The 25,323-nt window shown below is 35.7% G+C and overlaps 4 protein-coding genes and 2 non-coding genes across 9 annotated transcripts; 2 read left to right on the top strand and 4 right to left on the bottom strand.

Moving 5' to 3' along the window:
- Nucleotides 1-383: 383 nt before the first annotated feature.
- Nucleotides 384-456, bottom strand: TRNAR-CCU (transfer RNA arginine (anticodon CCU)). The gene has a single exon. It is a non-coding gene; the product is annotated as a tRNA-Arg (tRNA).
- Nucleotides 457-2,849: 2,393 nt separating this feature from the next.
- Nucleotides 2,850-5,189, top strand: LOC140759285 (transcription factor bHLH25-like). 3 transcript variants are annotated; one of them, XM_073095801.1, is made up of 4 exons: nt 2,850-3,007; nt 3,582-4,042; nt 4,518-4,808; nt 4,969-5,189. In XM_073095801.1, exons 2-4 carry the CDS (start codon nt 3,593-3,595, stop codon nt 5,050-5,052), a joined length of 825 nt encoding a protein of 274 aa, XP_072951902.1. In that variant the 5' UTR covers nt 2,850-3,007; nt 3,582-3,592; the 3' UTR covers nt 5,053-5,189. The 3 variants fall into 3 exon arrangements, with proteins under 3 accessions (XP_072951902.1, XP_072951900.1, XP_072951901.1); XM_073095799.1 differs by having other exon boundaries at nt 4,518-4,883; XM_073095800.1 differs by lacking the exon at nt 2,850-3,007 and having other exon boundaries at nt 3,017-4,042; nt 4,518-4,883.
- Nucleotides 5,190-7,013: 1,824 nt separating this feature from the next.
- Nucleotides 7,014-9,484, top strand: LOC140759769 (protein TUNICAMYCIN INDUCED 1). Its single transcript, XM_073096418.1, has 3 exons — nt 7,014-7,168; nt 7,248-7,586; nt 8,356-9,484. Exons 1-3 carry the CDS (start codon nt 7,052-7,054, stop codon nt 9,136-9,138), a joined length of 1,239 nt encoding a protein of 412 aa, XP_072952519.1. The 5' UTR covers nt 7,014-7,051; the 3' UTR covers nt 9,139-9,484.
- A 4,275-nt stretch (nt 9,485-13,759) lies between these two features.
- Nucleotides 13,760-19,931, bottom strand: LOC140759695 (xylulose kinase 2). 2 transcript variants are annotated; one of them, XM_073096328.1, is made up of 11 exons: nt 19,778-19,931; nt 17,869-18,520; nt 17,694-17,782; nt 16,679-16,743; nt 16,094-16,149; nt 15,860-15,980; nt 15,701-15,775; nt 15,100-15,153; nt 14,928-15,022; nt 14,668-14,842; nt 13,760-14,150 (listed from the first exon to the last, which is right to left on the bottom strand). In XM_073096328.1, the coding sequence occupies exons 1-11, from the start codon at nt 19,831-19,833 to the stop codon at nt 13,906-13,908; spliced, it is 1,683 nt and encodes a 560-aa protein (XP_072952429.1). In that variant the 5' UTR covers nt 19,834-19,931; the 3' UTR covers nt 13,760-13,905. The 2 variants fall into 2 exon arrangements, with proteins under 2 accessions (XP_072952429.1, XP_072952428.1); XM_073096327.1 differs by lacking the exon at nt 19,778-19,931 and adding an exon at nt 19,149-19,707.
- Nucleotides 19,932-20,180: 249 nt separating this feature from the next.
- Nucleotides 20,181-20,254, bottom strand: TRNAT-AGU (transfer RNA threonine (anticodon AGU)). Its single transcript has one exon. It is a non-coding gene; the product is annotated as a tRNA-Thr (tRNA).
- A 444-nt stretch (nt 20,255-20,698) lies between these two features.
- LOC140759682 (riboflavin biosynthesis protein PYRD, chloroplastic) lies at nt 20,699-24,709 on the bottom strand. Its single transcript, XM_073096313.1, has 3 exons — nt 24,305-24,709; nt 23,198-23,496; nt 20,699-21,688 (listed from the first exon to the last, which is right to left on the bottom strand). The coding sequence occupies exons 1-3, from the start codon at nt 24,677-24,679 to the stop codon at nt 21,073-21,075; spliced, it is 1,290 nt and encodes a 429-aa protein (XP_072952414.1). The 5' UTR covers nt 24,680-24,709; the 3' UTR covers nt 20,699-21,072.
- Between the last annotated feature and the right edge of the window lie 614 nt (nt 24,710-25,323).

Below are 25,323 nucleotides of genomic sequence, written 5' to 3'. Positions count from 1 at the left end.
GTAATGTGATTTTGGAATTGATATCGGGTATAAAAATTGGCTATTATAACCGTTGAATTAAGATTATAATCTCTAAAGGTGCGTTGAAGTATTTGTCTTCCCTTTTTTTTTTTCTTTGGCTATCTTGTATAAAAGTTGTGTGGACAGTATGAGCAAAGTAATAATTTTTTACTTCATTCTCTCGATATATTAATAATTCTTAGTTAGATAACAGTAATGTTGCTCAAATCTAGCTGAGGAAAGTAGTCTATGCTACAGGATCTCCTCAAATATTGATCAAAATGCCATCGGCAGGGTAGCAGTTAGTAATTCCGACAGCCAACGATGCAATCAAGATTCCCAAAATATGAGCAAAAAGCTAAGCATATATATATATATATATACGCGCCAGGTAGGGGTCGAACCTACGACTTTCTGCTTAGGAAACAGACGCTCTATCCACTGAGCTACAGGCGCTACGTTGTTGTAAAACATCTTCATCCATATTTTAACTTAAGGCAATAATGGGCTCATTCTGTTGCAATATAGCTTGAAATTAACTTAAACCAAAGGATCAAGCTTGAATTGAAATAATAATAAAATTTCAACTCAAGCCCAAGACTATTTGAATTGCTTAATAAGAAAATTCAAGCTTATTTTAAATAAACTATAAATCAAGCACATATATCTTAGATGGTGTACATTTTGTAAAATCAAATTAAATATATATATAACCATATTGAATTTTATTTACTATATATATTATTTATATTTATATATAATCAAGCCTTATTAAGCGGAGCCTAATAGATTGTCCTCAAGCTCAGCTTGTTTTAATTATGGTGTCGAACTTGATTGAGTCTCATCGAGCCAAGCTCAAACTGACTTGATTGTTTTAACAACTCTAGTCAATGCCTTACCATTTGATAGATAAATACAATTTAACACGATCATTATGTTAACTTACTATCCTACAAACTTTGCTCTCAAAAGAGCACTGACCTTATCTTGGGTGTACCTTGTAACCATGAATAGTAATTGAAGATCTTATATCTAAGAATAAAATCAAATTAAGCTTTAAGAAAAACCTTAGAGGAAATTCGTAACACCAATTTTCAACGAAGTTTTTAATTGAGGCCTAGTTCCCATATTTTCTTTTCTAAAAGAGAGAAAAAGAACTCTTAATAAGGGCATATTTGCCATTTAATTGTTGTGATAGTAGTGATTAAAGATAGATTAATTAATGCGAGAGATCGTGCCCTTTCCCATTGTATAATTTAATAGATATGCTACGATTCGCAGATGATCTGTCCATGTCAAAATTATTTGGTGATAATTGACCAAAAAAATTCTGGCACGTTGTCTTTGCCGGCTTGTTCAAAGATTATAATTTGATGAATAGTTCGTGATCATCGAATTCAAATTAATTTTAGTGAATATTTTTCAACGATGTTTGCTTAATTTGCTGGGACTTCCTTGTTTAATTATTTATTTGGCTAGAGATAGCTTTTGGTACTTTGATACCATGGAGATAGATGTCTCCCTCCTTTGGCGATAATGATAGTTTTGTACTTTGTACCCTTAAATTTTAAAGTATCTGTGTGTATTAAACTATATTAATCATCCATTTACATAGATATGAAAAGACTTAATTACAGTCTGATTTGAAGATCATTTTAAATTTGCTTATAGTGAGAAATATTGTTGCTAATGAACCATATTTTGGATGAAATCTAATAATTGTAACTAGAGAGCATTGAGATGAGAGTGCTTAGTGGATTTAGTTTGAGTATATAGGTTAAGTGCTTAAGTTTAAAGTATAGATGGATAAATTAAAGTTAAGTTTAAAGAGTAAATTATAATTGTTTTCAATTAGTTACTTCCCATGCAAGTTTAATTTGTTTGTACCTGGGACTACCTTGCTTGCAGGTTGCTTAAACCCTGATGAAAGATGAGGATATGTTTGAACTTTTTGGCTATAATGCTACGAATATTTAACTCATATTGGTTCTATTTGAAAGGGATTAGTTGAACTAAAATAGGCAAGCACCACATTATATTTTGATCTGAAATATAATTTGGCAATTATCTGTCACTCCAATGTAGTTGGATTCTTTTTCATTGCTCTCTCTTTCACCGTGATGTAATAAGGGACAGAATCCGCCCTTAAAAAAAAGAAAGAAAGTAGGAATTGACTCACATAGCAACAAAATCTTCATCACCAATAACTGTTATTGATTCTAATAATTGAGCTTTCTTAATTAAACAAAGTCGATCATTTTAATCATTTTCTGAGTAAAACTTAATTTGCGTTATAAGTTATGCATGTTTTAATTTTTTGTTTTAGATTGGAGGTGCGATATGTTATGTATCGCACATACGGAGATGAGTTAGTTTCATATTAAAGATTGAAAAAAGAGAAAAGTGAAAGAGTATATATATAATCTTAAACTCTCATTTAATAGCTTAAATTGAGTTCTAAGATTTGCGTCAAATTCTATTTCACTTGTATTAGAATTTTCTTCTTTTCTTAATATTGGGCTCAGACATGGATTAATATACAAAGCTCAGTCAATAGCGAAGAGCAGTTAATAGCATTAGAGAACCGAACTCTTGAGATCTATGGATAATCGAAAGGTAAATTAGTCACAAGACTTAGGTTAAGAATAGCAGATTGATACTTAAGCCATGTTGTCATAAACATTTAGTTCTTCAAGTTACTAAAAACAATGATAGAAAACAATGGTGTAGTAGGTTTTACAACCAGGATGAGTTATAGTACTTAAACAATAATTTTCCTAAGCCTTCCGCTCTATGTGGTAGCTATATAGGGGGCATGAAGAATAGTCATGCAAGAAAATAGAATATTAATATAGAGCGATAAGGTAGCTTCGAAAGGAACAGATATAAGAGGAAGACAATGGAAAAGTTCACACAAGAACAAGAATCCTCCCCAACTGATGTTGCTCCATAAGACAAAGATTAGTTTGAGAAACGGAGAGACAAAAGGCTGCAATTTGATCTGAAGGTTGGCTTTCTTCTGCACTAATTGTCAGCAGGATTTCTCCACATATTTCTAGCCTTTTACTTCTCAAAGTCTTGATGACTTTTTTTTTGTTTTTGTTTACCAATTTGGTTATCACATGTCAATTGATTGACCTCAATTGAAAGGATGCAATCATTTATGGAGTTATTCTCATCTTTCTATCCTGGAAGATATGTTGTATCATGGAATGAAGTCCAAAAAGCTTAATCGACTTGTGCTTATATTCCTAGGAGATCTTGGTTTGTAGCTTTATCATCACGCGGTGGTTGATTCCTTTCCTACTTTTAGCTGGACATATGCTTTAAAACATAGTTCTTTAACAATATCAAACACCTTTAATTCTCCCACTAATTTCAGTACTATCTATCTAATAATTAAGTCTTCATTTCTTGTTTAATTATGCAATACTAGTATCTCCTAGCTGGAGAGGTTTTCTTACAAGGCGGATCATGTATATGATATCGAAACCTCGTTCGTTGGCTAGAATATTTTCTAGAACATGTAGATCTTTTAGGGAATTTATATGGTTTAACGACTTTGAAAATTTTGCAAGTAGAAGCTTTAGGAATGGATGAATCTACTGTCATCCTTCGATGGGCGATGAGCTCGCTGGACCAAGTCTCGCCGCAACAAACAGCGGCTGATGCCTACCAGATTGGCCATTTTGAAGGACAGAGAAGAGTTCAAGGGACGAATTCTACGACCATGCAAAGTATGGCCACCATGGCACATGATGCCTTGTCTCCAAACTCGATTCTACTTCAGAACCCGGATTCAATGAGCTGGGATTCTTTTGGAAGATCTAGTCAGTCAAATAAAGACATGGGGTTTTTGATCTCCTATGGGTCGGAACAAACCTATGAAGCACTTGACAAAAGACAAGGATCCAAGATGGCAAGACCTGGATTGATGCCCTCCCATGCACCTGCAGATCACATTATTGCCGAGAGAAAGCGGCGACAGAAGCTCAACCAAAGATTCATAGAACTCTCAGCAATCATTCCAGGCCTAACGAAGGTTATCAAAATATTTCTCTTTCTTGATGTTTCCATTATAACACTCTTTTGATTAAATTGCTTCCGTTCCATCGACAGTAACAAGTTTGAATATTTCGTCGCTGGAAAATTCTTTATGATATCTCCGAGTTTCCATTGATGAAACTGCAGTTGAGAAATTAATGTCCACAAAGAAGCACCAAGGAAGAAGATTAATAAAGCTTTGAGAGATTCAAAAAAGAAGAAGAAAAGTATCAGAAAAGAGGAGTTACTAGGTTCCAGATGTTACAAGTTGTAGCTCATTTTTGACATGCTGTCATTGATCAGTCTCCACATGAAGAGAAATATGCATGCAAGAGTAGTAATACTTAATTAAGATTGCCTAAAATTTGCTCTACTCTAGCTTCTTCCTCTTCCCAAGCTCATGTTACATATTTATACAAAACTACATTCTTCAAATAGATTAAATACTGTAATGTTGTTCGCATATTTTTCAGATGGATAAAGCTTCTATTCTTGGAGATGCAGTCAGGTATGTAAAAGAACTCAAGGAGAGAGCGAAGAGTCTCGAAGTGCAGAAGCCGACCACGACGACAATAGAATCTGTAATCCTTTCCAATGACAGCATTGTTTCGCATTCTAATGCGAGCTCTGAAATGTACATGCATCCATTAAGAAAGCCCCTGCTAGAGATTGAAGCAAAGATTTCTGAGAAGAACATCCTCGTGCGGATCCACTGCGAGAACATCAAAGGGGTACTAGTGAAGGTACTGTCTGAGATCGAAGAGGTAGGGTTAACTGTCACTAGTACAAATCTCATGCCCTTTTCAGATCACTCTACAATGATAACTGTGACAGCAGAGGCAAGTTTCTCATAGTCCTCCTCCAAATGACAGTAAAAGTTCAGAAATTGAAGCTGAATACATTCTTCTCCTTCTTTTTGTATAGATCGACGCGGAATTCAGCTGGACAACAAAGGATCTCGTGAGCAAGCTAAACTTGGCTCTTCACCAGTTCATGTTAAGACACTAAAAGAGCTAAGTTTAAACTAGCTAGTAGCAGTAGAAACTCTAAAACTCTATCATACCAACTGTGGTTGAAAACAGAAACAATATATGACTGAGATATGGATCCACTCCCATGTAATAAAGCTCACCATCTTCACTTCATTTTCTTTGCATGGCTACAATAATCATCAATCTTCTAGCCTATAGCTACAATGGTAAATACTTTGTGCATGTAAATACTTGGTACGTGAAACTTGCTACGTTCTTTGAGTTGTTTGAGATATGCCGAGAATAAAAAGGAGAGTTGTTAGGATGTATGTGTCACATAAAATAACAGTGGGGATACCAATTAGAGTGCATATGATATATAGAATACTGATCAGTTTTGTAATTTATGGTCGGTATCATGGCAGACGAGGATTTTGAGGGATTCTATGAGGAGTGGGGTTGGTCAAGAATCTCATAACATATAGTCTATGAGGATATGCTTGATTAATTAAGTATTATCCAGAGGAATAATATCTTTCAGACCAACGAGGATAAGATTGTAGCATTGGCCTATCTACTCTCTCTAAAGTGTGCGAGACTGGATGTTTATGTATGTACAGCTGATTTTTGTTACCTACTTATATTTGTATTCATGTAGCTGTCGATTAATGCAATGTTTAGTGATAAAAATGGTGATGACAAGCTGTTAATTATGCTTAGTTTAAGCAGCAAACCTTTTCATGATGAAGATTATTTTCTGCAATCAAACATTAACTACAAAGTAGAGTAGTGCCTTCCTGGAAATTAGCAACACTTTCCTTAGCACTTGGTCTTGGCTTCCTCCAGTTGACAGCCTCATTTGAACTGGGATGGGAACAAAGCTGGCTAAGTTCTTGGTCAAATCTGCATATAAGCTATAGCGTAATGGTTCGTGGGATTGCTGTGGATCAATATAAGTTCAATTATTTAAAGAAACTTAGCAACTAATTAAAACATGCATAGAGTTGTATACCTTGGTCCATTGTTAATTACTTAGATCTTTGAATGCAAAATTCTATCTCCATCCTCTACACTTAAGCCTCCTTATAAACAACACAACTTTAGAAAACAATGAAAACTGAAATAAAATCCATCTCGTTTGGCAGGAATTTGTTTTATTATGTTTATTTTTCTTTCTATTATATACATAAGAGTTGCAGTAAGAACGCAGCAGATTATAGATTAGTCTTAAAAATTAACTCTAGTGGCAAATAAATTCCATCAAAGTCTGACCTTAAATAATTAGATTTTATTACATACATCGAAATCCATCAAACTTAATTCACTGAAATCAATTGAAATTTCGTCACTTAATGATTCCAAACAACGGATTCGGTGAAGATGGAATTCAAATTAATTGAATTCCGCCTATTTGGTGATTCCAAACATGATTAAGGCTCGCCGGTTCTAAGAAACAGCCTCTAACAATCGTTATCAAAGAGATAATTATGACCAGGCTTTATTCCATTAGGTTAATCCATTCCACTGTACAGGTTCTTGGGCTGGGCCTTTGTTCGCCAGTTTGCACACGAGATACTCCGACAGAGTTGAGTTGAGTTGGAATTAGAGTAAAATATTTTAGCCCGTCACCGTCCCACTAGATCTTGAGTTACAAACTCAAGCGGAAGGTATTAAAAATATTGTAATAAATTTAATACATATAAATAACATAAAATTTTAATGTGAAACTAAATAAGCATGATGATGGGCTGAGCTTGGATCGAACCAGATGAACAAAGGCTTAGTTTGTGTCACCCGTTACTAACCGGAACTAGTTTATTTCGGGTGTCAGCCACGTCTATAATAACCACGTATTCCGGCCACTAGTTTTGTTCCACGCGTCGCTCTCTGTTTTCTGATTGGTGGAGGCCACGTCTATACCCGCGTTTATTCCGCTCTCCAGAACCATCCCCAATTCCCCCCCTCCCTTTAAAAAAGCCCAATCCCTAAATTACCCTTCGTTCATTTCTAATTTCTAGTCGCTAATCTATCCTCCAATGGCATTTCGATCTCAATTCGTCGCGCTCCTCGTCGTCGTCTTCGCGGCGGCACGATGGTCGAACGCGCTCGTCTCCCCCAAAACCCTGATTCCTCCGTCTCCCAAGGATATCTCGGTAAGGGATGTTTCTCCGATTCCTCCGAAACATTTACAAGTTGGGCAAAGTTGATGACTCTCCGCTGTTTACGGTGAAGGATTTGAGGGATGCGGTGGCGGATCGGCTAGGGTTCGAATCGAAGGACCTGAAGGTATCGGGATTCGATGTGAGCGATGCGTTGGTGGGGCAGGCGGTGGCGTACGAGTTCGACATCGAGGTGGGGAAGGAGGAGATTCCGATTAAGCTATTGGAGGATGTGAGTAGGTGGAATTTCGTGGATTTGCCCATGTTTCGGATAGTAGAGGAGGGAGAGAAGGGGTTGGCTGAGATAGGGAGAAGGGATTCTAGGGTTTCTCCAGCCTTGCCGCCTTTCCAGCTCGCCGGACCAATGGAGCTCTGGATCCAAGATGGGGACGACGTGAGGCTTTCCTTGCCGGTAAGAGAAAAAAACTTAATCTCTGCATTTTTTTTCGGATAAATTAAAGATTTTTTGTTGCCAATTGCTTTCTGATTTGTACATACTATTTGTTTTCAGCTGTTAACTATTGCAAGATTGACAAATTTCTGTGGATTTTGTTGAAATTAATTGCCCAATTCTGTAATGCAGAAGTCTTTCAATTCACAGATTTGAGATCAATATTAAGAACCATAACTTAATGACCTGTTAGGAATCACTTTCAAATTCATCTTAGAAGGTTCTATTCTTCAATTCAAAGTAGCAGAGGTTATAGGTTATGTGGGTTGATTCATTAATCCTTAAGATCATCTAGATTTCAATCCTTGGATATGCTATAATTCATTTAGGTGCTACAAACTTAATGAAACCAGAATCACAACACAACTTATTTGGATATGCATAATAAAATTCAGTTCAACCCAAAATCTAAAGCATTTAGCTCATAGAGAGCTGCGATGTATATCAATCCTTTCACATCTTATGCTTTGTTTCATGTGAAACTAAATATTACTTGGACATCGAACGTTTGGATATGTTTTGACTTGTTGCTTTCTAGACATTGGCTTTACACCCCACTATAACATAGGACAGTAAGGAGTCTGCCTACGATTACCATGCAAATGGTGTAATTTTTTGAACCAATGATGTTGTGTGTGATTGCAGCCAACTTGATGGTTATGTATAAGTTATTAGTCGAAGATATACAGCAGTGGACAAATGCATGTTCTAACTTTTGTTTCATTTGTAGCATGATGTTGAAGCTGGTAGGCTGAAGAAAGTTGTTCTATCTGATGGTGCGGTTGTGACCGTGAAGGGTGCTAGGTCTGTGAGCTTACGCCAACCTCTTGAGCTTCCTCTCCCCCTCAACCGCAGTGCCTACAAGGGCCACCATTTAGCCTCGGGCCTCCTGACCATTGCCCAAGCCCTTCGCCAGGCTGCAAGGTCCAACCAAAAGCCCCTCCTCTCCCTCCGGATAGTTGGCCCTACCTCCCTGACCTCATCCCCTTCCATGTCCCCCAATGACAAGCTCAAGCTCAAGCGTCTTGCCCCAGGTTTAGTAGAGCTCTCCTCCCGCTCTGCCTCTGCCATCAGCAAGGACATTGAAGGATCACATGGCACCACCTTGTGGCCTTTGACATCAATAAATGGTTCAAATACTAATTTGAGGGGATTGGAGGAGCTATTGGTTTCGGTTCTAGGTAAGAAGGGAGCTGAAGAAGGTTCTTTCAGACTGGTGAAGGCGCAGATCTCAGCGCAAACCTATGTGAAGATGGGATTTGCCATAGAGAAGGCATTTCTTGATGAAGAGGTAAACTGGTCAGGTTTTCCAGAGTGGAGGACAAAGTCTGAGATGGTGAAAGCCCACTTTGAAGTTATCGCTCGGGTTGAGGAGGGTGGGAAGGTAATCCCAGAGAGGATTGCGCAGATACAACCCTTTGAGACACGAGAGATCATTACTGGGGTAAACGGCAACTTCTCCATGTCAAAGAATATGGTAATTCAGCCAGCGCCTGCTTACTTCATGCTTTGATTCAGTTACTCTACTTGCTTTTGTTTGACGAGAGAAGGAAAAACAACAGAGATCAACAAGTAACAGCCAATGGTTTCTTATTTCCTGTCATTGGTTGGAAAGATGTAATTGATTTATATGGTTTTGATTAACTATGTACAGTATCAGCTCAACTATGAATTTGTAAGAAATTATACGACCAAATGTTATCTGGTATTTATGCTGTTATTGTAGGATGGTAATGGGGTTTGCTGGAGGTGAATTAACCCTAAACTCCTTACCTGTTTCAGTTCAGGGGATTCACATTGTAACGTTTTCCTAGTTAACAAACATTGATGTTAATGACCTTTAATTCTTGAAGGTTTCATGGGAGATCTGTTTCATAATTATCTTTTATTTTGCATACAACACCCTGAAATGTAGCAAGGAACTCTCGAGATTAAAGAGAAAGTTATGTCAATATATATCTAATGCCATATAATCCTAGCTAGGTCCAAATTTTTATTAGCTGATATAATTAATTGTGCTCTGTTCTCACATGGTGACAAGATATATTGGTAATCCAAACCCCTGTCCGCTCTTAATACCCGAATCACGACCCTCTGTGTGCCAGATATCAAGGTTTTGTCTTCCACTCTTCCTCCATGTTCTATGGGAGTTGTTCCACTAGTGTCCTCCAATAAGCCATGGGATGTATGCATTTAAATCAATACCTAAATCTTACTTAATCTATCTAGAAATTCACAATAAATGTACTCGAGACACATACCAGAGCTTTTGTGTTCTCTTATTTTAACCTATTCTATATCAAAACTTAGTCCAAAAATTGAAGATATACTAAGTATTATACATCGAAAAGGTTGCAGATATTTGTCTACCATATGTAAGACTAAAATAAGAGGGTTCTTGCATGTATACACCTCCAAAGTTTCTTATTTAAATATATATATATAATTTTAAAATTTGTATTTATGTGTATATCTTTCAAAAACTCGATTCAGGTTATTTTTCAGCATATCAGTTAAGAAGTTAGTAATATTTATGTCTTTCTAGATCGATGAAATCTTAGCCGTTATTCGAGAGGTTTAATATGCATCCATATAAAATGCAAGGGTTTAAGAGGTATTCACATAAAAAAAATCAAGTGTTTTAAATCATATATCTACAAATCCGATATGACCCTGAAGACTTTAAACAATTTGGTTTTAGGATAATCGAATTGAGACCATAAATGGATTGACCCTCCTAAACCAATTATTAAATAAGTTATGTTCATGTTTATTGCTAATCTGACATGATTGACACCCTCTCTGTAATATCAACTTTACAAGAATATACACATAACTAAATTTTTTTAAGAGGGTATACATGCAACTAGAAAAAATTCATTAAACTTTTGTAGATATAATTTGTGGCAATTCAGAGATTTATTAGTAATTATGGACTGTCCTGCAACAAGGGTGGCTACTTTAGGGCAGCAAAGAATGGTCCCATCTAGAAAGCATATTTTTAACCTTTAATCTTAGTACATAATTGTTACTAAAAACTTTCAAAACTTAATAATTATTATTATATTTTTTAAAATATCATAATTGTCACTAAAATCTTTGTATAATATTTTAAAATATCATTCCTTCAGTTATATTTAATTAATAACAATCAAACCAATTTAAATAAGACTAATTGCTTTCGTATATATTATTTAAAATTGTTCAAAAATTATTTAATACTTTATCCAATATCACATAGTATAAGAAATATATCTTCTTTTATGCAAGATAAAAATAATTTATATATATATATATATATATTTAGGACAACGCATAGATCTTCTAAACTATTGCCAATTTCGACATGAACCTTCTTCTTATTATTTTTTTGCAAACATAATACTCATAAACTATAGAAATCCTCCAAAATAACTCTTATCCATTAGATTTTTTTATTAGAAAATGACATGCTATGAGTTGTCAATATTTTGGCACTCTATGAACTAGTTTACTCTTCTTTAAGAGAAAAGAAAGAGATAAAAATTGAAGACAATAATTATTTGATATTTTCTATTAACATTATTAGGAGGGTGAAAAGCTTTCAATAGATCAAAGGGTCACCCTGTAAATTAATTAAAATTGTCTATGTAAAATTGAGCAATAGTTTAAGGGGCTTTAGTATAATTATCATCGAATATTTCACGTTCTAAACTTCAAACGAAAAAGGAAAAGGAGTTTTGTAGTAACTTTAACAATAATCTATTAATAATATTTCCTTAGAAACTAATCATAATGGCATCTATAGAAAAGTCAAAATATTTAGTGGTAATTATAATTTTTTATAGAATGTAATGTGATATTTTGAAAGCTTTCAGTTGTTATTATGTAGAAAATAAAAACCCTTGATTTTATTATCAGCAGCAACATAGTATGGGTCTGAAAACAGTAGCTCATTGTAGTTGAGGTTGGGGCTTCATCCAGAAGTATATTTTTGTCTGGGCTACTGGAGCCAAATGTTGTCTCCTACTAGCTACCAGGATTCCTTTGCTCCCTGTGACAAAGACAAGGTTGTCCACTTCTATTCCAGTTTGACTCCTTATGGTACTAATATAATTGTGATTCTTTGTTCTTAAGTGAAAGTAAAAATTTAACGGTGTCCCAATTAAACTGATGTTGGGTCGAATTCGAATATGAGAACACTCATAGAATATGAGCTCTTTTAATTATCTAAGTATTATCCCATTAGTTACAGTAGTAATATAATTGTTACATTCTATATATAATAACAATATTTGTGTGTATGCCCCGATCAAATTAATATCTATATGTATGCCCTTAAATTTTATTTTTTAATTTATTAGCGATTCAGGGCGAAGTATATCTATACAAAAACAATAGGGTTTGAAAGGTACATTTATGCAACTAAGAATTTAGAAGGAGTTTAGAAGGGTACACATATAAAATGCTATTTTTTTAATAGGATTTTTACATAATTGCTGCTAAATTTTTTTAAAATAATTATAATTGCTACTGCATTCTTCAAAATATAATTATTCAACCCTTTCAAGAATATTATTCCTTCAATTAAATCTAATTAATTAATATTAAAGCTGAACTTAGATGAAAAAAATATTTTGCCCTTGTATTAATTGTTTAAATAATTCGAAAACTATCTAATATTACTTGATATCCTAAATCTTAGTTATATATATCTATTGTTAATTTTAATAATCATCTATTATAAATATTTTTTCGATAACTAGTTATAATGATAATTTTGAAGGAGTCAAAATATCTTAACGACGAATATGATATTTCTTAATAGGGCAGTATTATTTATAAAACAAAAATGGTTATGTACAAAATAATATTTTTAGTGAAAAAAATATCCTCGTATGGGTATAATAGTCATTTTACTTACTTTTGCTCGTGAAATAGTAATATAAATATAGTTCCTTTTTAAAAAAAATAAATAAATAAGATAATGAGAACTACTCTATCTTAATAGTTTCAATGGTAATTATTTAAAAAGTCCCTTTTTTTTTTATTTTATGGCCCCCCAAATATGGAAACCCTACAACTAGGGTAAGCCATTAATGACTCAAGAACATTTATACGATGCAACCAAAGGGCTCAGGCTGTAAAGAACTATAGGACAAGGCAAGATAAAAATAGATATAAGGAGAAGGTCAAAAGGAGTAAAGCAAAGCAGAGGTCATTGTCTCATGTCTTCCTTCATGGTGGGCATAGAAGATAATATCCTCACCATTACCACCACCACCACCACCACCACCACCACCACCACCACCACCACCATTCTCTTCTCCATCCTCATGCCTTCACAAGCTCCTCCTCTTCCAGAGTCAATGACCATGCTGCCCTTGTCCCTTGCACTCCTCCCTCCCTGGCCATGAGGGCATTTCTGACAGTGTAGGCCCATGGACAAGGTGTAACTTTACTACTTTAGAAGGCAAACAGGATGGAGCCAGGCAGTATGGTTGTGGAAGGCTTTAATAGGAAAGCAGCCAGGAAGAAGAGTTCAAAGCCTTTGTGGCTTCTTGGCTTCAATGGCATGCAAGGATCATCTTTTATCTTCTCTCTCTCTCTCTCTCTCTCTCTCTCTCTCTCTCTCTCTCTCTCTCTCTCTCTCTCTCTCTCTCTCTCACTTCATTGAAGTAAATAAATGATATTTCCTCTGCATTTCTTCTTGGCTGCAGTGTTTGATGTATATCTCTACCATTGATGATGGTGAAATGCACTGAAACTTTACTTTTGAAGGAAACATTAAGCTAACTCATGTCTTATAACTTAGAGAGTACTTATCCTTCCTTAAAGCTTACAGTAATTCATAAATGACAATATTATATAGGCCCTCTAGTTGAACTTGTCTATTTTTGCTTTAGTCTGTTGTTTTCTGTTTGAGCTTTTTATTTTTGCATATATATATATATATATATATATATATATATATATATATATATATATATATATACCTTTCAAAAATCCCTTATTTACTTATATGCTCATCTAAAGAAAGTGGATATTTGTATATATACCCTTGAAATCACTCGGATTTTACAGGTATACTGAAACAAAGAAACTATGAGTAGAGGGAATAAGTCAATTAAAAGCTAAATTAGCAATAATAATAATAATAAAAAATAAATAAAGTTTGATACGGAGCACCAATATAATTACAATGTTGCACAATTTAAAATCTGAACCATGTTATTCACAAAAAAGGAAGCTTAGTTACCCCTCATAAATTTCATCTAGGTTAGGTTAATGCAGGCTTGCCTTATATTCGCGCAAACTTGCTGATAAGACATTTTTCAATTTCCATCCTCTTCTTCATTATCAAGGTGTACTTGTGTAGGAGCTCTTTGTCTTCCTTGTCTTCTCCGACAGGGATTGCAAGCTTTGCGCTGAGAGAGGTTTTATCTAGCTTCCCCTCATAAATGCATGAGATCGGCACAAATTTACCTTCTTTGTTGCACAACCACCCATGAGCTGCTCTCAGAGCAGCGCCAAGGGAAGCAGAATCTGTTATAAAGAACATGGCAATCCATCAGTAAATGTAATAGTATGGGTGAAAGGAAGAGAAATTAAGCTTTCTGCTGTCATATTTTCCTTGTTAACTCTCTTCAGCACTTAGAGACGAACATCATTGCAAGCATGGAGAACAAATCTCCTGCCTCAAGTGTTTGGCATTCATTGTCATTGATAGATGAGCAAGGATAATGTTTTTTAATTTACATGCTGTGTGTAGTAAACCATGTCATCTATCTAGATATCAATTTATAAATCAGAGTAAACAATCAAATTTGCGCAAACGGCAACAAGTTTTATCATGAATCTTAAGCAATTCAGGTCATATACCCATTTCATCAGATTATATCATTAGGTGTTACTTCAATACATGTTTTCCTATTATCTGCTAGCATTTCAAAGTAAGAGTTGATCAGATGACTAAGGCAACAAAAAGATAATATACCATTTTTGGATTGAATATGGACCATACAATCAGAAAACATACTATAATTGTTTCAGATCCACATACCAGGTCTTTGAACAATATAGATTGGACAACCGAATATCATAGCTATTGCTTTAAGGATGCTCTGGTTCGATGATGCCCCACCAGTCGCAATTATCCGTTTGGGAGGACTTGGCATCCCAAATCTCTCTGCATGAGCTCTCATTGATAGTAATTGTCCTTCTATTATGGCACGCACCTAAAAGTAAAGCAGAACTCCGTTAACTATCTCAAAGATGCAACGGTAGTGGATAAAAGAAGAATAAAGTTTGGCATATACAGACCTCCGAAGGAGGATCAAACTCATCCACCTCTTGTTCCTTCATCTCATCTAAGGAGCCACTGCTGAAGTTCTCAAGAACATATCGATGGAATCCGACTTTGTACATTGATCATCACAATGTAAGAATACATATTTTAATACAAAAAAGGGAAAAAGATATGATATGTGACTACCTGGAAGGGGAGGTAAAATCTCATGCTCTTTATAATAGAATCCTAATTTCCCACCTGCCAGACAAGATATAAGAGTAAAATTTCTACATCTGGAAGAAAGGAAAAGAAAAAACTATATTTAGGTAATTAGAGGATAGAGAGAACTGGTTTCAACACAGAGCTCACTATTCCAGTAGTGAAAGATAGTTGATACAAAATAACATAGAAAGAATAAAAAAAATTCTATAAATTTCGAACAAAACTTGTCACTCCTGGAAACAAGTAAACCTATTGAAGTTGTCTGACCGTGGAATAGGCTAATTAATACTATGGACCTTGAAAAATTAATTTGAATTTTGTAACTCACCATTTAGGGTAAATATTATACCCATATAATAGACAAATGAAGATATGGAAAAGGAAAATAGTCAAATTTAAGAAGCACCTAGCTAATTCTCCACTTTAACTTACAAAATATTCATGTTCCCTTGCATGATAAATGATGAGCAAAAAACAAGTAATAGTCCTAATCATATCCACAAAAATAGAATAAAAAATATCATAAATTTAAAACTTTATTAAAATATAATTAAAATAATTAGATGATGGAGTCTGCTTCTACCATTCAAAGGTGGTGTTTCCTCCAAAGAGTTGTTGAAGACATCCCAAGATCTTTCTGCACAACGATTGCGCACATCTACGTTTACATTCCAGTGAAAATGTCAGTAAGGGAGCACTGGATGATATTAGATAAAAGAAATCTGCAGAAATTAAGTGCAACCTTCTCGAGTTAAAGAACCATTTTTATAGCATAGCATCACCATGTAGCAATTTGGATCAACAGGATTAGGGAAAACATGCCCTTCCAGGCTTGGTTGAGCCATGCTAGTTATCCCAAAGACCTAAATGACCATGAAAAGATGAATATTTACACTGAAAAAGTAAAAACTGTTCCAAGTCGATGTGGATAAATCAGAACTACACCAGCTGTTGACTGAGCATGATCATGACTTACTGTATCACTGGTTCCAAGGCTGATTGCCAAATCACCAGGAGAATTTAGAGTCAAACCTGCACAGATCAGAAGATCATGGATCATGAACAATGAATGATTAATTATATAGTGGATTGGTTTATAATATGCTCACAAAGGATTAACAAGCTCAAGTAATGTATATCATACGGCAACCTGATTCATAGCAAATATAGCAAATTTAGGAGTAATACAGAACCTACTGGATCTGAACTTCCGACCAGGTCTACACATGACATCTAATTTTACAAAGAAATAAGTTGTCTATAGTATCATTTACATGAGCTAAATATAGCTTGAATTCCAACAGATGCAAGTGTTGACATTCGAATATTTTGATAATGGAGTACCTAGTTATTGAAAAAAGATTCTCACATGGAGGCAACTCATAGTTTGTCAAAGTTCTGAATTAGAATTTAGAACTGCATCTATGAGCTCTAAACTTTCTATTGCAAACCAAAGGAAAGGAGAAAAGAAAAGCTTTTATTGTTCATCTACAGATATGTAAGAAAGAAAAACTGGGAATAGCATAAAGTAAAAGAGTTTAAACTGAGAATAATTAAACACCTGCAAGGCTATTGGGATTGTCTCCAGACCACTGAATAATTAAACAGCTGTTTTTAAAGTGAAACCTGCAAAAATGAAATGCAATCAACAGTTTAAAACTGATAGTAGATGGCATTCATCAGCTATTATAGTATCATCAGTGACCAATAAAATATACACATATTAAAAGGTTTTGATGTCATCCACACCCAACAATATGCGAAAACCAATGCTCAAATGAAGTTACATGACCACAAATGCACACCTAAAAGTGAGACTTGATAGACATAGTTCGCATGCAATTATGGACAATCAATCCTCTCGTCATCCTACTTCTACCCTGATACAAGAAATAAGAGCTTTCCACTATAGGCTGGTAAATATTTAGGTTTGAAGAGAAAAAAAAAACTGACTTCAAACAAATAATTCAAACAGTGCAGTATCATACTTATTCTAGAAGAAGGAAGTTTTGGGAGCTATTTGGTTGTTGCAGCAACAGATAGTTAGATTGTTGCTCAATAATCCCAGTCTGAGCAAGATCAGCAATGCACTTCCCTGCATGCTCATGTACTTAACTACTTTTTCTATTTGAATTCAGAGTGGTAGTGATAGCTCTGTCATAAAGATATGTTGTGCTCTCTCTGGGAATCAAATACCAGATGCAAGCCTTCAAAGTATTCTAGTAACAACTATTTCAAACAGAAATCTTTCATCAAAACTTGTCATTCTATTCTTCACAGAAGCAAAGACTATGCATTCACTCAACTCTGATGCCATAGTTGAATGAGGCATTACCATTACAGTAAACAAGTAAACAACTAATTTCATTGCTGTTAAGCTGCCTTAGGTCATAATTGACCCTATCTAAAGAGATGATAATGTTGCATAACTACTTGAAACACTATGAAAATTTAGAATATGTACTACATTAGTAAAGAAAAGAAAAGGGGTAAGCATAATGCTTATTAGCTATAACAGTCAAACATTTAATCAGACCAGGGAATGTTGAGTAAAATAGTCATGAGAATTAACTTGCCTTTCCACAAAATAAGGAGCTATCAAACCAGCTATTGCATGAGCTGGTGCCAGTTTACCAAGCTTTTCTTCTAGACCTGGAGCTGTCGCCTACGAGAAGGTACATTATACTAGTTAGCAAGTCAAGTCATCAAAGGAAAATGTCAAAATTTTAAATGTAGCTTTGAGAAACGAACATCTAAAACAATCTTTGACCATGTGCGTTGTTTAATATCCATTAGGTTCATTCCTGCACCATCAGTCTCATCTATACAAGCGTAGTGTCCAATCAGAACCGATGCCATGAAGGAACTGACAAGTGAGATTCTCTCAGTATTATCATAAATTTGTCTTTGTTTTTCATACATCTTCCGAATCTGAGGGCCGGTGAATCTTTCATAACCACGAGATCCTGTAAGCTTTGATAACTCTAGTGCACCACCCACAGCTTTCTCTATTTCTCTGCACTGAGCAGTTGTGCTATTATCCATCCATATTGGTGAGTCTGATGTAGCGAAAGCATCATTCAGCTGGGATAGCAATGTTTTATTAGGATCCAAAGAAGCCAGCATATCCTGACTGCCTTTCTTCCAATACACACTGCCATGTTGCTGTCCACTCCCTGAGATAGCAACAACCTTTCCATAGTCCACTTTTGGTTTCAATTTTTCTAGCAAGAGATCCAAAGCTTCTACCCACATCAAGGTCGGCGAAACTATGCGGCCATTTTCCGTAGAATCTCTATGGACCCCATCTTTGGTCTTGTAGTGAGGTAACTCAGAATCAAAATGGACTATTTCTGAAGCAACAATAGTAAGATTGCCATCCAGCACAGTTGCTTTCAGTGACCTGTAAACAGAGATAATTACACAAAATATCTATTTGAGTACTCTGTTTCATATTCATAAGATACATTATGGAGACCATAAAAGGTGTAAGCTAATGGGTTGAGATAAACAAAAAAACTACAAAAGACTAATGATTACCCACTTGAACCTGGCAGGATTTGGAATGAATTGAAGATATACATCATCACAAATAGAAATCGGAAAATATTTAATCTCCGGATTATAAAGTTTAAACCATCGATAGCAACAGGTTTTACAAACTCGATCATCATAATCCCTAATTAGGGAGACGCTGCGGGGTGTATAAGATTTTTCAACCAAAAGCTTGAGGTAGCTAAAGAGATCATTAACCCTACAATCATGTTCCACAATTCTACAATGACAAACCCCTAAGACGGGTTTAATTGGTTCGGGATCAAAGTTCACTTCTTTTACTATTACTCATACAGATCTAATCAGCAATGTGGGCACAATCAAGACTGCAAGTAAAAGAAAACTCCAATTCCGATCAGCAACAAAATTGAATCTTTAATGCAGAATAGGATACGCCCCGAATCAAAACACCAAATTGGCGACGCATAAACCCTTATGAACACTGAAAAACGCATCTTTCCTCATCAGAAACTTACTGGGTCGAGCTATCGAATCCAAGGAAGAGAGAATCCTCCGGAAGAGAGTAGCCCATGTCGGATTCCTTCACAATTCTTCGCCGTGGAGAACGAGGGTGGACCGTGATTTGAGACAGACTACAATGGGAGGCTGCAGTCCGAGTCGATAAAGATCACGCTACAAGGATTTCACGTTACCACTGCTCCGATTGGGCTCCTTTTTATCCTCCGACAAAACTTCAGTTCTTCTCTGACTAGGTCTCGTAACCAAACGTCAAAAAATACGGGAAAAACCCAGTCACGTGTCGTACAGGGATAACCGGGTAATTATAAAATGACTATTTTACCCTAGAAAAGAGCGCTTATTCTCTGAATTATCTTCTCCCTTTTATATACTTCCTCGACTTGCGAGGAAAGACAACTGCACTGCCGAAGAATTAGTTGTCCTTTCGAGGGCAGAAAGGTCATTTTATACTATTTAGATTTAGTGCCGGTGGGGCAATTAGTGGTATTGAAATCTTTACGATTAAAGTTCTTATGTCCGAGGAATTAGGGAAGGATTCGGCTAAGGAAATTTTGAAATTATATATTAAAAAAAAAAAGAATGAGAGAATAAATAAAAATTCAAATGTTTGATTGCAAGAACTTACTGGGTCGAGCTATCGAATCCAAGGAAGAGAGAATCCTCCGGGAGAGAGAAACCCATGTCGGATTTCTTGACAGTTCTTTGCCGTGGAGATAGAAGAGAGGGATACAATTTAAGGGGTGGGGTGGGGTGGGGGATAAGATCATAAATCCTCCTAGGAGTTGGAGTTGGAGTTGGAGTTGGGCAGTTTTGGATATGGATAAGTATTCTTTGCTGTCGATGGGAGAGAAAGAGATAAATTTAGGAGTTATGAGTTTAGATTAGTTGGCATAAGTGCTGTTACTATCTATATTTGGGACATGATCTCATTATTGACCAAAAATGTACTCTTCTCTGTTCCTCTTCATCCTCTCCTGTGTCCTCCACCCAATGGGACTTGATATTTCTCCCAGTCAAAAATTCAAATTTGCTTTCGTTGAGAGTTGAACTCAAGACCTCCCGCTTACTAAACGGGTGCTCTAACCAACTGAGCTACGAAAGCAGATGTTATTGGAATTTAAAAATTGAATTTGGAATTAATATTCATCTTGCTCGTATTAGTTTAATTTACTATCTTCTGTAATGCCTAAGCTTATATAGAGATTATGTTCTAACAGACAGGAAGGAATAGATAGAGCAAAGTAACAGCTTTCTGCAATCCTAGGCCAGTTAGCATTTACCTCGTGGTATCGTCATCCCTACAGGCTTGCATGAAAGTTTTATTTCGGTCTCATGATATCAGTTCAGTTTACCACATTACTCAAAAAGCAATTAATAAAAAGCTTGATCAGCTGCTATGCACAAGGAGATAATTTACACAGGATAGGAGAACTATAGCCAAACAAATCTGCGATCTGATTTTATATTTGATGCATGAAGAATACCACTTATGCAGTAGTGATAAATTGATAAAACAATACACTGAACTGTTAAATGAGCAGAAGAATGACAGAGAACAAGATTTCCGTAATTTGTTTCCAGTTTGTTTACCAAAAAAATAAAAAAGACTAGGCCCACATGGAGTACAGATACACAGTAGACCAGAATGTACACGAATGATAAAAGATGATACATATTCTAGAAATGACAAAGAACATGAGATATTCCAGCATATGCCCAAACTAACAACTACGGCACGATGGTCTTCACCCAGGAAATCCATTGCTCTCAATTAACTAAAGCCTCTTCCAGGAATACCAAACCGATGAAGTTAAAGGACATCCAACAATTCTCGAGAATAAACACAACAGATCCACTACACCCTCTCACCGCCCCTATTCAGCCCGAAAGGCGTCTGTCTACCTTCCCCGAAAACCACCCTTATTCAGCCTGCTTGGGGCAAGATTCGGTATATCCCTCAATCAAGACATGATCATTAAAGACCGTCGACTCTAAGTTATTTAATCTCAATGATTTCCCTCTAAATGCCAAAGTGATAGCATCTGCACTTCCATCCCAAACAGGGTCGACTTCCATCACAACCTTCTGTATCAAGTACTCATCATAAAAATTTGCTAGAAGTTCACTAACACCTCCATCATCCCCTCTAAAATCCAATAAAACACTGCATAAACCTCGCTGCCCACAAAAATCAAGAACTGCATTCAGGTTAGTCTGGTCAATGACCACGACTTCAATGCCCTCTAATTCTTGCTCCACTGATATGGGACTTTCTGCCAAAACTATTATGTTAGCTGGTGACTCTTTGCTGAGGAAGGGAAGCCGTAATGGACTGTCTAATTCTGTTGCTATAATAATATGTATAGGTTGTTTAGCTCCAGGTTCATGTGACATTGGTAAGCTGGAGGTCTTGGCCAAATTGCTCGAGATTATTATTCCATCATATTCCTGCAGTAACCTAGAGTAGTATCCACCTTCTTCTTCTACTCCTCTTCCAAGCTGACTTAGAATCCTTCCATTGAATGAGAGAGTATATCTGTCAATTCAGATACACTAAAATCTATCAAATTCATAGCAAACAGGTTATTAGCAACATAATGCATTCATGGTACTTCAATAATTCTAATAAATGCCAAGAAAATACAAAATGACCCTAAGAATTATATCACTCAATGAAGATATTAAAGATGTATCGACCTGATAATAAGAAGACAACCTAGATTGTTGATTCTGCTCCTTTCAATCTCTTCTTTAAATAATAAAAAGATAAGGCATTCGGTTTCTACATGTATGCGCAAGACAGCAAGAGGTCATTGACCATCAAGTTTGTTTATTGAACTATTGTTTTCCCCTAGGAGTTTAAGGTTTGGTTTGCACATCCATCAACTTTATGATATGATCCGACCACGTGAGTTGAGTTGGTCGAACTAAGTCAAGTTAGTTAAATTTGCTTATTACTTTATATTTCAAATAAAGTGGATGTAAGCCTAAAAGAGTGAATTAAACCTAGTCCGTTATAATTCTATTCCTATAAATAGGAACGATCATGAGTTAATTATTAGGAGTGGAACGATATTGAGCTTACTTATTTTTATTATTTTGTCTTTATCTTTTATTGTAGTCGTTACATCATCTTTATCTTCGTAGGAGTATATTATAACTCTATATTTATTCAAAGCACTCAAACCCTATCCACCATCTTTTTTCACGAGCCACCCTACCTTACGATCGTTCACCACCACCTTTGGCCATCCGCCACCCTCCAACAACCACTGTCAACATGGGATATTTTCATTTATGTCCTGTTTTAACCTTCCACTTTTTTATTTTTAAATTTTCACCTCGACCTCGGCTTCACATGAAACCAAAATCATTAGATCTGTAACTCATGAGGCTACCACCTATAAAATTCTTAGAATTTTCATATAACAGATTGGTCCAGATCTGATTCGTATCACTTTGCAAATATTTTAAGAATTTCTTAGATAAGTTCTTACTAAAGCAACAAACTGTTAATCACATGGAGACATATGACATAAACCTCAAAGAAAGAATACACCAACAGTGGACTACATAACCATTTGGCCACAAACGAAAAGAAGAAAATAACTATTTGCTTCACTATGATTCTACTTCAGATGCCCAAATGCTAGGGTACTAGCGGACATGCAATTCAAATGCCTAGTGTAGATAGTGACTCTAAAAGTACTTTCCAGACTTCTTGTTCAACCTCTACTACTTATATGTTCCTTATCATTCTTCTTTGCCTTTAGCCAATGTTCCTTGACCTAGTAATAGAAACATTAACAATTCTTTCCAACCAACAAGAATCTTCCATAAAACTAACAAGATCTTATAGACTGCATCTTATTAACCACTTAATGGAAATAAAACATATAAGTCTTGACAACAATAAGCTTAACCTCTTTCTTACTATATTTTACAGTGTAAATTAAGTGCATGATGACACTGCAAGGTTTTGTTAAGCATATTAATGAATTTTATTCTTCTGTTCAACCTAAGATCCAGGACACTTTTGATTTACCTTAAGGCGGCAAATGGCTTTCCAGTAAGCATTCGATGAATATAAGCTTCATTAAGCTTGCGGCACAACATTTCCTCAACTCCTACTGAAACATGTATTCCAGATAGTCTGAGCCTTTCAACTCCTTTTGAGGCAACAATAGGATTTGGGTCTGTCATCCCCACAACAACTTGTTTAACTTTGGCGTGAATTAGTGCTTCAGTGCAGGGAGGAGTCCTTCCATAGTGGTTGCAAGGCTCCAAGGTCACATAAGCGGTTGCATTCTCTGCCAAACTCCCAGCATCCCTCAATGCAAAAACCTGCAATTGCCAGATACTGCTCCAATATATTGAACATAACACATAATCAATTAATTGAAGAGATTGAAGAGATCCCAACTACTGCAAAGCTTTGGCAAAGAATATATGGTACTATCTTCCTTATTTGTGTTCATCAAAGAGTAACAGTCACAATTGGTGGAGCAAATGGAGAAACTGCTAGCCAGAGAAAACTTCAATTTCTTTTCTTTTCTTTGGCCTGAGTGGCAACATATAATGATCAACAACTCCATCAAACAAAAAATAGTTTTTTTAAAGAAAAAAGAAAGCACATAGGCACACAGGAATAAGTTGCCGTGCATGTCATTCTTATTATAATTCCTGCAAAACTTTAACATGAAAAGTGAGAACCAATGCAATTGGATAATTTACGAGACAAAAGTTAGTGATGTGTACAAACAGTCTCAAACTTCACATGGGAGATTCAAGGAAAAAATTCAGTTGTTGAATTTATACTTGATAAAAATTTAATCATAGTAACCTTGCAGCCTACTTTGTCTATTTGATGGAAAAGTTTTCACCTATATAAGTATAATGTAAGAATGTATTTATCCAGATAAACTAAAAGATCGAACCGATGGGATTTGCAACACATTACTACTGTATATTTTAACACAACCACTAATGTGACCTGCTAAATACTTTTTTTGAATCTAAATAGTACGCAAGAATCACATAGTAAATAATTCAAACATGTTGCGGGCACTACAAAGTAAGTAAGGCAAATTTAATCAGCCCTCGTGGGTAAAAGAAAAATTAAAAGCTTGTACAATACGAATCAGATGTGCACCTCGGCATGGGGCTGCCCTGCCCTGGGATGGAAACCTTCGCCAACGATCTCACCATCATCTCTCACGATGACACATCCCACCATCGGGTTCGGGCTCGTGCACCCAATCGCCCTCCTCGCCAACTCCACGCACCTCCTCATGTAGAACCCATCGTCCCTTCTCTCGCACCTGATGACGGCGGCACGACCAAGATTCCGACAAAGTGCGCGAGACCCAACTGGCCTTTTGTGGAATGGGTCGTGATTATTCGACTTCGAGGTGGAGATGAGCTCAACGTTTGGAGAATTCGAGGAGAGGAGTGGGTAGAAGAGAGACGAGTGCCTCGCCATTGTTGAGGAACTGGAAGTGGAGGTGAATGGGAAAAATAACGCCATTTTAGGCTCGCAAAACTTGGGCCGAGTGAAATAAAGTTCATCAGGATGATTAGATATTTGGATGTGTGGATATTTGGAGGATATTTTGCATTTATACCCCTTCCAAGTTCCTTATTTGCATTTACACCCTTCAAGATTACTTTTGAATAACTGTTGGGTCAAAATCTTAGTAAGTTGGCTCCATTTTGATTCGAATCTAGCAATTGAATCCGATTAGCCAGACTTATTTTTTAGTTTTAGTTTATATAACTTAAACTAGTCCAAGAAAATGAGATTTATAGTTGTGAATAGACTAGAAGTATAATTATTATTTTGATATGAACAATGATAAAAAAAAATAGGGTTAAATATATTTTATTTTTATGTACTTATGTTCAAAATAATTTTACCCCGTGTATTTTAAAAAGTCTTAAACCAGTCTTTGTACTTCTGACTAAAGTGAGACTATTAATTTTTCTGTTAAATTTAACTGAGTACCATAGTTATTTTAATAATTTTGCTGTATTATATTAAAATCTGCCTGTCTTCTCTAACAAATACGATAGAAGCATTGTGATCATTTGGATATCATTCAGTTAAGTTTAACGGAAAAAAAACTAACGGTTTCTAGTTTAAGACTTTTTAAAGCATAGAAGAGAAACAAT

This window comes from Typha angustifolia, chromosome 4 (assembly GCF_048772165.1).
Source record: "Typha angustifolia cultivar Huaian chromosome 4, ASM4877216v1, whole genome shotgun sequence".
NCBI classification, from domain to species: Eukaryota; Viridiplantae; Streptophyta; class Magnoliopsida; order Poales; family Typhaceae; genus Typha; species Typha angustifolia.
This window is presented reverse-complemented; position numbering and strand designations above follow the sequence as displayed.